Consider the following 14,495-nt stretch of genomic DNA (forward strand, 5'->3'; position numbering starts at 1 on the left):
TATATTTCAGATACTATTTGACCTACAGTCATCAAACTTTGTCAGTTGTTGGGTCTTGCATGTTTGAAGGGTGTTGACGAAAAAGTAGGTCACCTTGACCTACTTTTGGAATTTGACAGCTATATTTATATATTTCAGATACTATTTGACCTACAGTCATCAAACTTTGTCAGTTGATGGGTCTTGCATGTTGGGAGTTCGCTGACCAAAAAGTAGGTCACCATGACCTACGATTGGAATTTGACAGCTATATTTCAATATTCAGATACTAATTGGCTTAAGATCATCAAACTTTGTCAGTTGATATTTCTTGGGTTCTCAAAATGTGTAAATCAAAAAGTAGGTCACATTGACCTTTTTTGAATTCTTAGGATTTAACTAAAGATTTAGAATACTAAGAGGCTAAGAATAGAAATGGTGGGGTTGTACAATTTATCAGAAGAGCGATTCTAGGCCCTTGGGCCTCTTGTTACTTTTATCGTCATCATACAAAACTAGTCTGTAGTACACATATACATCCTGTACCCACCCAAGCATTCAATACCAATATAACACTGAATGTACCTCCATCACAGAAGAGCTGATATACCGGATATTGCATATTAATAGGACTGTAACCTTGTTAAGGGGAGAAATGATTTGCACGTCATGTGAATTTTGACTGAATATTGACTGAATATTGAATGTGAATATCCTTTGTAAATATTATCTGAAGTTGGCATAGAATATGAAATCAATGGATTCTCTTTACAACAGAATGCAGGGGACAAAGGAAATAATTCATGATATATCAACAATCTGAAGACCAGCTGGTTGCACAGGTTATCACTAACTATTCAGAAGTTATTTCCAAAGATTAAGTTTTCAAAAGTAGGCCAAACCCCAAGGTCACGAGGTCATAAACTTTGGTACCAAAAGAAAAGTTTTGTCACAAGGGATACACATGTAACATATGAAATCTCTAGAACCATTCAGAAATTAATGACCAAGGTTAAAGTTTTTCAAAAGTAGGCTAAACCCCAAGGTCATATGGTAAAAAAAAAAGCTACATAAAGAAAGGTCTTGTCAAAGGGAATACAGGTACATGTATGTCAAATATGAAAGCCTTATCACCATCCATAAGGCCAATTCAACTTAATTAGTAGATAATCATCCAGGGTCAGCAAAAAGTAGGGGGGGGGATTTTAGTTTTTAGCTCTTCTGAGCCAAAGGCTCAAAGAGCTAATCATATGGCCATATGTCTGGTGTGCGGTGTGCGTCAACTTTTTGGAAAAAGGGCTATATCTCAAGAACCCCATGGCCAATTTTTGTCAAATTTGTGACAGGGTATCCTTGGCCCAAGGGCTTTCATTTGTACTAAAACTAGGGTTGTGACCCTTTAACAAGAGGAGATAATTATGAAAATGCAAACAAAAGTAGTGATTGCTAAAAAATCTTCTTTTCAAGAACCACTGGGCAAAACATCACCAAACTTATGCATAAGGATGAGGATAGGTTGTAGATAAAAATTTGTTCAAGGCATCATCCTGAGGCAAAGGGTGTGGTCTCAAGGTCACTTCAAAGTTGACCTTAAATTTTGTTTTGTTAAAACTTTGATATTTTGCTTAGTATAAGGACTAGGATCAGCAATTTTGTCAGTTGATGCATCTTAGGACCTAATATCACGTTGTCTCAAAAGTAGGTCATGGTGACCTACTTTTTGAATTTCGCAGGTAATTATTATTAAATGGATTTTGATGCATATCTTGGACACTTTTGAGCTTATGATCATCAAAAGTTGTCAGTTGATGGATCATGGAACCTTGAACTGCCTCATGTGAAAAGTATGTCACCATGACCTACTTTCTGAATTTTATGGCTAATCATTTATGAATACATTTTAGGTTGTTATTTCAGATACCGAGAGGTTTAGAATCATCAAACCTTGTAAGTTGATGCGTCTAGAGGCCTCGAAACATATTTTTTTAAAAGTAGGTCACAGTGACCTACTTTTTGAATTTTGCAGACATTCAAATTTCACATTTTCAATTTTAGATGCATATTTTGGACACTGAAAGCTAGGATCATCAAACTTTGTCAGTTGATACATCTTGAGTCTTCATAGTTTGTTGACCAAAAAGTAGGTCACCGTGACATACTTTTAGAATTTGACAGCTATATTTTAATATTTCAGATACTATTTGACTTACAATTATCAAACTTTGTCAGTTGATGCATGTTGAGTCTTTGGAGTGTGTCGACCAAAACATAGGTCACTGTAGCCTTCTTTTGGAATTTGACGGCTATATTTGAATACTATTTGACTTGTCAGTTGATGCATCTTGAGTCTCCAGTGTGTCAACCAAAAGTAGGTCACCATGACCTACTTTTGGACAGTTACATTTAAATTTTCAGGTACTATTTGACTTAACATCATCAAACTTTGTTAATTGATGAATCTTGGTTAGTGAGAATTTTTGCCTGTTCCACAATGTATCAGAAGATCCCATGGGCCTCTTGTTTAATTTCTATTTTCTGAGAAAAATATTAAAATTAATTTTTGTCAGTGCCAGATAGATATCAATCTATGCTTATTTCACAGAGCAATTCCAGTTAAGCTTTAATTTCAAACACAGAAAGGTAGCAAACTTCTTGAAGATATGAAGAACATCAATCCCTTCCTTTCATTTACGCCCGTAAGAATGTGAGAAATTAAGAAAACCATATCTATTTTCTTCATGTTGCTATACCGGAAATGTAAACAAGTGTAAATACCGGAGTCGGACGTGAAAATATTCCAGAAATTGCAAATTTCGCAAATTAAAAAAATTCAGGCTGGCCAAATTTTGAGGGCCGGATGGAGATGATAATCTATCAATAAAGTTGAATTGGCCTAAAGGTTAAAGTTTCTACAGACAAACAAAAAAACTATATGCCCCTAAATCTCCAATTACTGGGCATAGAAATGTTTATTCTAGGATGTTCACTAAAATTCTGCACCAGCATATGTGAATTCAGCCCGTGAAGCAATATACCCACACACGATCGACCCAACAATTAATTTTTCGCTGTATGACATTACAGTAGTTGTACCCTTATTTATTTTTCTTGATTTGTCTGATGATTCATATTGGACTCATTCAGTCAAACTTCCTGAATGAAAATGGTGTCAATGTACTTTCAGCTGCGAAGTGATCAGAGATCAGAAATCAAAAGAGTCTTTACAGTATGCATTTATTGAATTTGAAAAGGTAAGAACTGGCATATTACCCACGATGTCAAAAATAAATCTGCCCACACGTAAAAGGTAAGAACTGGCATATTACCCACAATGTCAAAAATAAATCTGCCCACACGTAAAAGGTAAGAACTGGCATATTACCCACAATGTCAAAAATAAATCTGCCCACACGTTTCTTAAAAATGTAATGAGAAGTTCAAATATGTGTTCTGTTTTGAAAATTAACAAGAATTATATTTTAGATGCTAGGGTTTACTGCATAGGTTTGATGGGTGTATAGAGTACTTAAAAGTCTATATTGACTTGTTATACAGTAATTATATATCTATATTGACTTGTTATACATTAATTATATATCTATATTGACTTGTTATACAATATCTATATTGACTTGTGTTAAATCTATATTGACTTGTTATACAGTAATTATATATCTATATTGACTTGTTATACAGTAATTATATATCTATATTGACTTGTTATACAGTAATTATATATCTATATTGACTTGTTATACAATATCTATATTGACTTGTGTTAAATCTATATTGACTTGTTATACAGTAATTATATATCTATATTGACTTGTTATACAGTAATTATATATCTATATTGACTTGTTATACAGTAATTATATATCTATGTTGACTTGTTATACAATATCTATATTGACTTGTGTTAAATCTATATTGACTTGTTATACAGTAATTATATATCTATATTGACTTGTTATACAGTAATTATATATCTATATTGACTTCTTATACAGTAATTATATATCTATATTGACTTGTTATACAGTAATTATATATCTATATTGACTTGTTATACAGTATCTGTATTGACTTGTTATACAGTAATTATATATCTATATTGACTTGTTATACAGTAATTATATATCTATATTGACTTGTTATACAGTATCTGTATTGACTTGTTATACAGTAATTATATATCTATATTGACTTGTTATACAGTAATTATATATCTATATTGACTTGTTATACAGTAATTATATATCTATATTGACTTGTTATACAGTATCTATATTGACTTGTGTTAACTCTATATTGACTTGTGTATAGAGTACTTATAAGTCTATATTGACTTGTTATACAGTAATTATATATCTATATTGACTTGTTATACAATATCTATATTGACTTGTGTTAAATCTATATTGACTTGTTATACAGTAATTATAAATCTATATTGACTTGTGTATACTGTACTGTGAAATCTCTTTTTTTTCAGACAGAGGATTGTGAGAGTGCATATTTTAAGATGGATAATGTTTTGATTGATGATCGGAGGATACACGTAGATTTCAGCCAGTCTGTAGCCAAGGTCAAATGGAAAGGTTTGTAGCAGCATCAATCCTTTAACGCTTGTTAACGGTACAAAACGTGGCAAGTCAGTAAATTTTCAGTTATATTCTTGTCAATGATTTTAGCAAGTCTTTCTAACTCGTTTCACGCAATGCTCATTCACTACTTATATTGTACATTTTATACAAGATGGAGGCTTCTTAGTAGGTCAATAGGAGAAATATAGCTCAACAAAGGTCAAGGCCAGATGTGACTTCAAGTTTTGGACTGCATATGAAGCTCTATATTTTGTGACATTTTATGTAAAATGAAGTTGTCAATTTGTTGTTCCTATGTCAAGGTTAACTATGTTACAATAGGTCATTAATGTTTCATCATCATATCGCGTAGCAGACTTTGGCGATGAATTGTGAAGTTTGGTAGCTTTTACAATAAAAGACAAAATTAAAATTTCGGATAAAGAAACAGTTTAAGTGGACATGATTTGAACTAATCTAACTGAACACACTCTGCACTACAGTAAAATCAGCCCAACTCGAAATGTATTTTAAAAATAGAGGTCCTGTGTTGCAGCAGGCATTGGCATGTTAAAGAGCCTTCACTGCTACAGTCCTGGGCCTGGTTTTTCGAAAGCTGGTTAACTTTAACACAGTGGTTAAGTTTAACGCAGTGTTAACTCCTAACCAAGTGATTAGCTAACACAATGGTTAAATTCTGTTTTTCGAAAGCAATTTAACACATTGATTAGTTAACACTGTGTTAACCGAGTTAACCACTTGCTAATCATTTGATTACCCATAATGCACATGTACTTCCTATGTAAACAATAAGAATGCAGGAGTAAATAAAAGTCTTGTTTGTGGGAGATAGCTGATGAAATGTTCATGTATTGTTTTGTTTCAAAATACATGACAGTGACTGTGAGCCATGCACTTATACTTGTATAAATGCATTTATTAGTCTATTCAATTTGAATAATCATAGAGGTATTGGATATAATGATATATACTAGGCCTTTAGAAGCCTAGTTGAGAAAAACGGTGCTTATGTTGTAGAAAGCAGGCTCATTGCATAGTTTATCAAAGTGGGGGTTTATAGGGAGTCGAACAAGTTGACTTCACAATTGTCTGAAAATACTTGACAAGCCAAAACAAAATAATTTATACACCCCCCCCCTCCTAAAATGAGTTGTTCTGTACGAGCCGAACCTAAAATCCTAAGTTGCGTGATGGGGGAGGGGGTCGGTTTCATCCTTTATCAGTAAAATATACGGGTTCAGTTCAAGCTTACATTTCAACTACCAATCACTGGTGCTATGATATGAAGAAGCGGGGAAGGGGGGTGTCAGACTTTGCATGTAAAAATAACAGCAAACGTATGTTGTCAGAAATAAGGGGGTAAGGTGCTACATGTTTTGGACTAGGAAATAAAACATGGTTTTCTATATTGTTTGATTCATAATTGGACAAAATTTATGGGAGGGGTTTAATGACGATGCTAGCCTATAAAAAATTCTAAATTTCTAAGAATATCTAACTTTTTTTTTTTTTTATACTCTTTAAAAGTCTTATTTTCCCCAAAACAGTTAAAGATATTCATGAAGAAAATGATAAATAAATTTACCTTATGATAGTCTGCTCACATACATATCTATAGCATTTTATATCTATGTACTTTTTATGCATTTATTTATTTTAATATTCTTTTTATTTTAAACATAACACTTGATCCACCACTCCATTTCTACTAAGGGAGATTAATCTGGAATATCAACAATGAAAAACTCTTCCTAAGTTTGTGTTAACAACTATTCTGTATTAGCCTAAATTGAATACTGTTCATATTAGATAGCCTTCAAAAAGAAAATACATGTATGTACGTTTCATGCATGCAAATCTTCATTTGAATCAGTTGTAAATGATACAAGGGATTTTCAAAAGGTCAAGGCCAGTGCAGACGATAGTGTTTTTAAAGTTGGTGTTTCAATGGAGATTATCATCATGAACTAAGGGTCTGCATACACTTTGACATTTGGAAGCCAAAATTAGGTAAAATTATATCTTAAGCATGGGTCCTGTTGCAGGATTTCATATAAGTGAATATAATACGAGTTTTATTGACACCCCCCCCCCCCCCCCTTATTGAAAGTTTCTGCCAAAAGTATCTATAGATGCGTGCAAGATATTGCCACTGACAGAAAAGTGTAACACCATCATCCAACTGTACTAGTTTTTTCCATTAGCTGTTCCCCTTAGGTAAATTTCATGAGATTTGACGAATATATCAATTTATGACAACATAAACAACACACCGTCATAGTTCAGCATCAATACACACCTCAGAATGTCTAAGCCTTTGAAATTTTCATGATTTTTGGTCTGAGGCGGACAGAAAATGAAGTAGGCGGCCATTTTTAACCACTGTGTTAAGACTTAACACAGGTACTGGAGGTGGATTAAAGTTAACACAACGTTAACACAGTGTTAACGCAAACTCGCATTTTGAAAAACAGTTAATCACATGGTTAACTTTAACACAGAAGTTAACACCGAGTTAACACTGTGTTAAAGTTAATCAGCTTTCGAAAAACCGGGCCCTGAGTGTTAACACAGATCTAAGTACTTCACCTACAGCTGGTGACATTTCAATGAGTGAAAATTTTTCGAAGGGATGTAAAACAAACATCTGTACTACCCAGATAACTGGACATGATCTATACTACCGTGTAACCTGATTAATTGAACAGGCAAAACCTGTGTAACTGGACATCCTGGTTGGCTGTATATTGTTTAACGTCCCTCTCAAGAATTTTTCACTCCTATGGAGATGTCACCATTGCTTGTGAGGGGCTGTAAAATTTAGGCCTATGCTCGGCGCTTACAGCCTTTGAGCAGGGAAAGATCTTTATTGTGCCACACCTGCTGTGACACGGGGCTTCGCTTTTTACTGTGTCATCTGAAGGACCACTCCATTTAGTCACCTATTCCGATAAGCAAGGTGTACTGAGGACCTGTTCTAACCAGGATCCGTGCACATCCAAAGGGAGGGTGAATTCTGTGTGGGAGTAAACAGGTTGTCAGATTAAAAATTTGAAGCAGATGATGCAGGATTAGATAATGTAGCTGTAACTTGCTTTTTTTAAATTCTTTAATGGGTATATTTCAGTGCAGATTCTGTATTAACAAATTCCATTGTTTCTGTGGTGTATAGGCAAAGATGAGAAGAAAGATGAGGTAAAGGAAAAATATGTCATCAGGGACCGCTCCATTCGACAGGACAAGTATCCTTCAGAAAAAGCTTTAGGGCTGATATATTGTTCATATAATATACTGTTAATATGATACACTGTTCATATAATATACTGTTAATATGATAAACTGTTAAAATGATATACTGTTAATATAATATACTGTTACTATGATACACTGTTAAAATGATACACTGTTAATATAATATACTGTTAATATGATACACTGTTAAAATGATATACTGTTAATATAATATACTGTTCATATAATACACTGTTAAAATGATATACTGTTAATATAATATACTGTTAATATGATACACTGTTAAAATGATATACTGTTAATATAATATACTGTTCATATAATATACTGTTCATATAATATACTGTTAATATGATATACTGTTAATATAATATACTGTTAAAATGAGACACTGTTAAAATGATATACTGTTAATATAATATACTGTTAATATGATACACTGTTAAAATGATATACTGTTAATATAATATACTGTTCATATAATACACTGTTAAAATGATATACTGTTAATATAATATACTGTTCATATAATACACTGTTAAAATGATATACTGTTAATATGATATACTGTTAAAATGATATACTGTTAATATAATATACTGTTCATATAATATACTGTTAATATGATATACTGTTAATATGATATACTGTTATTATGATATACTGTTCATATAATATACTGTTAATATGATATACTGTTAATATGATATACTGTTAATATAATATACTGTTAATATGATATACTGTTAAAATGATATACTGTTAATATAATATACTGTTATACCCCTATAAAACAGTTCCTATATAACTCCTTACAAAAAAAGTCCAACAATTTGACTGTTCTGGCGAATGTTGGACCGGGAACTGTTAAAATCGACTGTTAAAAAAGACTGTTGACCGATGACGTCATATGGCGCTAACTCGAGTTATCTTTTCGTGCTGTTTGGATCAAGAGAAATGGCGGGTACACATTTTGCGACAGCAACGGAAGATGAAATTCAATTAATTCTTCAAAGTAGGGACAGCAAGAACATAAAAAAATATCTCTTCATCATTTTCTAGAATCAATTGTATAAGATGAATTTACTTATTTTTATTTTATTCGTGTTAAAGCAGTTATACGCAAGTCACATGATTCTTGGTCTGCTGATTTGTTTACATAATGGCGAGGTTCACTGATTTGACTGATGATGAAATACGGAATTTATTCTAATAGATGAAAAGCAGAGCAGATACACGAAAAATATAATTATCAATTAGGATATTGAGTATGTTTTCTGTTAAACTAGTGGAATCTGTGATAAATGTAAGCAATCACACTGTCGATCCGTTTAAAGTCAACAAACCATGTGTAATGTAAAATCAACCTAAAAATGAAGGTGTATAACAAAACAGTTATTTACTGGGTCCTTGGACAACAGCTGTTTTGTTTGACCCTCGAACATATCAGTTGCCCTCAGCCTACGGCTTCGGGCAACAGACCCGTTCTCGGGTCAAACAAAACAGCTGTTGTCCTCGAACCCAGTCAATAACTGTATACTGTTCATATAATATACTGTTAATATGATATACTGTTAATATGAGACACTGTTGATTTAATATACTGTTATTATGATATATTGTTCATATAATATACTGTTGACATAATAAACTGTTCATATAATATACTGTTAATATGATATACTGTTAATATGAGACACTGTTGATTTAATATACTGTTATTATGATATATTGTTCATATAATATACTGTTGACATAATAAACTGTTCATATAATATACTGTTAATATGATATACTGTTAATATAATATACTGTTAAAATGAGACACTGTTAAAATGATATACTGTTAATATGATACACTGTTAATATGATATACTGTTAATATGATACACTGTTCATATCATATACTGTTAATATGATACACTGTTCATATCATATACTGTTAATATGATATACTGTTCATATAATATACTGTTAATATGATATACTGTTAATATGAGACACTGTTGATTTAATATACTGTTATTATGATATATTGTTCATATAATATACTGTTGACATAATAAACTGTTCATATAATATACTGTTAATATGATATACTGTTAATATAATATACTGTTAAAATGAGACACTGTTAAAATGATATACTGTTAATATGATACACTGTTAATATGATATACTGTAGATGTAATATACTGTTATTATGATATATTGTTCATATGATATACTGTTAATATGATATACTGTAGAAATAATATACTGTTATTATAATATACTGTTAATATGATATACTGTTAATATGATATACTGTAGAAATAATATACTGTTATTATGATACACTGTTAAAATGATATACTGTTAAAATAATATACTGTTATTATGATATATTGTTAATATAATATACTGTTATTATGATATATTGTTAATATAATATACTGTTATTATGATATACTGTTCATATAATATACTGTTATTATGATATACTGTTCATATAATACACTGTTAAAATGAGACACTGTTAATATGATATACTGTTATTATGATATACTGTTCATATAATATACTGTTATTATGATATATTGTTAATATGATATACTGTAGATATAATATACTGTTAAAATGAGACACTGTTAATATGATACACTGTTAATATGATATACTGTAGATGTAATATACTGTTATTATGATATATTGTTCATATGATATACTGTTAATATGATATACTGTAGAAATAATATACTGTTATTATAATATACTGTTAAAATGATACACTGTTAATATGATATACTGTAGAAATAATATACTGTTGATATAATATACTGTTAATATGATATACTGTTAATATGATATACTGTTATTATGATATACTGTTGATATAATATACTGTTAATATGATACACTGTTAATATAATATACTGTTATTATGTTAGACTTTTAATACACAGCTGTGTTTACATGTACGTGTGAACAGAGAATTGGTTGACATATTTTGTCCTTAACTGTGTCAAAGTAAATATGATTTAGTTTTTGATGATGATGAGGAGGAGGAAGATAGTAAGAAGAAATCCAAAAAGAAAAAGAAACACAAAGAAAGAAAAAAAAGTGATAGTGACAGTGATTCATACAAAAAGAGAAAGGTGTGTAATGATCCCAGAGAGAGAGAGAGAGAGAGAGGTGTAGTGATCCCAGAGAGAGAGAGGTATGTAGTGATCCCAGAGAGAGAGAGGTATGTAGTGATCCCAGAGAGAGAGAGAGAGAGAAAGGTGTGTAATGATCCCAGAGAGAGAGAGAGAGAGAGAGAGAGAGAGAGAGAGAGAGGTGTAATGATCACAGAGAGGGGTATGTAGTGATCCCAGAGAGAGAGAGGTGTGTAATGATCCCAGAGAGAAAGAGGTGTGTAGTGATCCCAGAGAGAGAGAGGGGTGTAATGATCCTAGAGAAAGGTGTGTAATGATCCGAGAGAGAGAGAGAGAGAGAGAGAGAGAGAGAGAGAGAGGTGTAGTGATCCCAGAGAGAGAGAGGTGTGTAGTGATCCCAGAGAGAGAGAGAGGTGTGTAGTGATCCCAGAGAGAGAGGGGTATGTAGTGATCCCAGAAAGAGGTGTGTAATGATCCTAGAGAGAGGTGTGTAATGATCCCAGGGAGAGTTGTGTAATGGTCCCAGAGAGAGAGGTGTGTAATGATCTCAGAGAGAGAGGAGTGTGATGATCCCAGAGAGAGGTGTAATGGTCCCAGAGAGAGAGGTGTGTAATGATCTCAGAGAGAGAGGAGTGTGATGATCCCAGAGAGAGGTGTGTAATGATCCCAGGGAGAGTTGTGTAATGGTCCCAGAGAGAGAGGTGTGTAATGATCCCAGAGAGAGGTGTGTAATGATTCCAGGGAGAGTTGTGTAATGGTCCCAGAGAGAGAGGTGTGTAATGATCCCAGGGAGAGTTGTGTAATGGTCCCAGAGAGAGAGGTGTGTAATGATCCCAGAGAGAGGTGTGTAATGATCCCAGGGAGAGTTGTGTAATGGTCCCAGAGAGAGAGGTGTGTAATGATCCCAGAGAGAGGTGTGTAATGATCCCAGGGAGAGTTGTGTAATGGTCCCAGAGAGAGAGAGGTGTGTAATGATCCCAGAGAGAGGTGTGTAATGATCCCAGGGAGAGTTGTGTAATGGTCCCAGAGAGAGAGATGTGTAATGATCCCAGAGAGAGAGGAGTGTAATGATCCCAGGGAGAGAGAGAGATGTATTGATCCCAAAGAGGTGTGTAATGATCCCAAAGAGAGGTGTGTAATGATCCCAGAGAGAGGTGTGTAATGATCCCAGGGAGAGAGAGAGGTGTGTAATGATCCCAGGGAGAGAGAGTTGTATTGATTCCAGAGAGGTGTGTAATGATCCCAGAGAGAGGTGTGTAATGATCCCAGAGAGGTGTGTAATGATCCCAGGGAGAGAGAGAGAGGTGTGTAATGATCCCAGAGAGAGGTGTGTAATGATCCTAGAGAGAGGTGTGTATTGATTCCAGAGAGGTGTGTAATGATCCCAGAGAGAGGTGTGTAATGATCCCAGAGAGAGGTGTGTAATGATCCTAGAGAGAGGTGTGTATTGATTCCAGAGAGGTGTGTAATGATCCCAGAGAGAGGTGTGTAATGATCCCAGAGAGGTGTGTAATGATCCCAGAGAGAGAGGTGTGTAATGATCCCAGAGAGAGAGGTGTGTAATGATCCTAGAGAGAGAGAGAGGTGTGTAATGATCCTAGAGAGAGAGAGAGGTGTGTAATGATCCCAGAGAGAGGTGTGTAATGATCCCAGAGAGAGGTGTGTAATGATCCCAGAGAGAGGTGTGTAATGATCCCAGAGAGAGGTGTGTAATGATCCTAGAGAGAGGTGTGTAATGATCCTAGAGAGAGAGAGAGGTGTGTAATGATCCTAGAGAGAGAGAGAGAGAGAGAGAGAGAGAGAGAGAGAGAGAGAGAGGTGTAATGATCCTAGAGAGAGGTGTGTAATGATCCCAGAGAGAGGTGTGTAGTGATCCCAGAGAGAGAGAGAGAGAGAGAGGTGTGATGTGTGATGATCCCAGAGAGAGGTGTGCAATGATCCCAGAGAGAGGTGTGTAGTGATCCCAGAGAGAAAGAGAGAGAGAGGTGTAATGATCCCAGAGAGAGAGGTTTGTAATGACCCCACAGAGAGAGAGAGAAAGAGAGAGAGAGATGGAGGTCTTTAATGATATAGGGGTATAGGATGAACTATTAAGTACATTAACGATGCCTGGATATTCCCCAAGTGAAAAGTATTCCAGCACATATCAGAAATTTCACACAATGATGTTCATACAGAGTTACAAGATTTCTATTTAAAGTTTGTTCTTCTAGAGAGAAAGAAGTAGATCTCCCAGTCCACAGAGAAGACCCAGACACTCCAGTATATCTCCCAGTCCACAGAGAAGACCCAGCCACTCCAGTAGATCTCCCAGTCCAGGCAACAGGGCACAGTCACCAAGGGGAAGGTACAGGGAAGATGACAAAAGAAGCAGAAGACAAAGAGAAGAAAGGAACAAATCCCGATACAGGTCATCTTCACCAGATAGAGCCAGGCCACCAAGGTCATCTGAAAGGTCATATGAGGACAGAGACAGGAGGAGTGATAAAGAAGATAGGAGGAGGAGGAGTAGAGATAGGGACAGGAGTAGAGATAGAGACAGGAGTAGAGATAGGGACAGGAGTAGAGATAGAGACAGGAGTAGAGATAGAGACAAGAGTAGAGATAGAGACAGGAGTAGAGATAGAGACAGGAGTAGAGATAGAGACAGGAGTAGAGATAGGGACAGGAGTAAAGATAGAGACAGGAGTAGAGATAAACATAGAGACAGACGAAGATAATGCAAAGATATTTAGAATTACACAAGACATTCGTGGTATGAAAGTGGTACAAGACAATTGTATATATAAATAAATGATCTCTATTAAACAAATGTTTCCTGTTTTCAATATTTTCCTTCAATGTCCCCCAAAAGCTCAAAAGACAGAGATGGGTTAAGCTTAATTAAGTTATTGTTTTTTTCACCTTTTTGATTGAATGTTTGTTTTACGTTTCATTGAGAATTTTTCACTGATGTTGAGACATCACCAGCTGTAGGTGAAGTACATGTACAAAAGGCACGTGATCCCACCTCTGCTACACCCAGAGGTCTTTGTTTGCCCAACTTTTAATTTGGTATTCCTTATAGGAGTTATGTATGTTAATGGCAAACTAACAATTCAACTTTATGACAAACATGATGACTTCAGCTTCTCCATCATCAACTTCCCATATTTATGTAGCAATATTCCATTAATACCTGTATGTGGTGTTTATGTCTCTCAACAAGAGCTTGTTCTGCATAGGATCAGATTTTAAATCCAGGCAGGCTACTGACAAAGAAGTTGATGCTACAGGAGTTTCCATAGTCTTGTTTAAAATCAGCATTTCGCTAAATTCTATGGATGGTAGTTATAATGATCTAGATTGCCAATACAACCTGTCACTGGGTCAAGTGTTGTCTGACGTGTTTCATACCAATGGTTAGGCCATTCTTTACACTCTAATTTTAACTACAGATTACTCCGTTTACCTGATCAATATATAGGGCTCACAGCAGATGTTACCGGTCGACAGGGATGCTTACTCCTCCTAGGCACCC

General features: G+C 34.4%; 1 protein-coding gene across 1 annotated transcript in view; it reads left to right on the forward strand.

Annotated features, from left to right (window-relative positions):
- LOC125677731 (peptidyl-prolyl cis-trans isomerase-like 4) overlaps positions 1–13,787 on the forward strand; it is a 29,228-nt gene extending 15,441 nt beyond the window's left edge. Inside the window, exons 9-13 of the mRNA XM_048915890.2 lie at positions 3,164–3,230; positions 4,475–4,580; positions 7,759–7,828; positions 10,849–10,975; positions 13,189–13,787. Coding sequence (XP_048771847.2) covers positions 3,164–3,230; positions 4,475–4,580; positions 7,759–7,828; positions 10,849–10,975; positions 13,189–13,695 — 877 coding nt within the window. The 3' untranslated portion in view covers positions 13,696–13,787. The remainder of the gene's footprint in view (positions 1–3,163; positions 3,231–4,474; positions 4,581–7,758; positions 7,829–10,848; positions 10,976–13,188) is intronic.
- Positions 13,788–14,495: the final 708 nt, after the last annotated feature.

Source organism: Ostrea edulis, chromosome 3, assembly GCF_947568905.1.
Source record: "Ostrea edulis chromosome 3, xbOstEdul1.1, whole genome shotgun sequence".
Taxonomy (NCBI): Eukaryota; Metazoa; Mollusca; class Bivalvia; order Ostreida; family Ostreidae; genus Ostrea; species Ostrea edulis.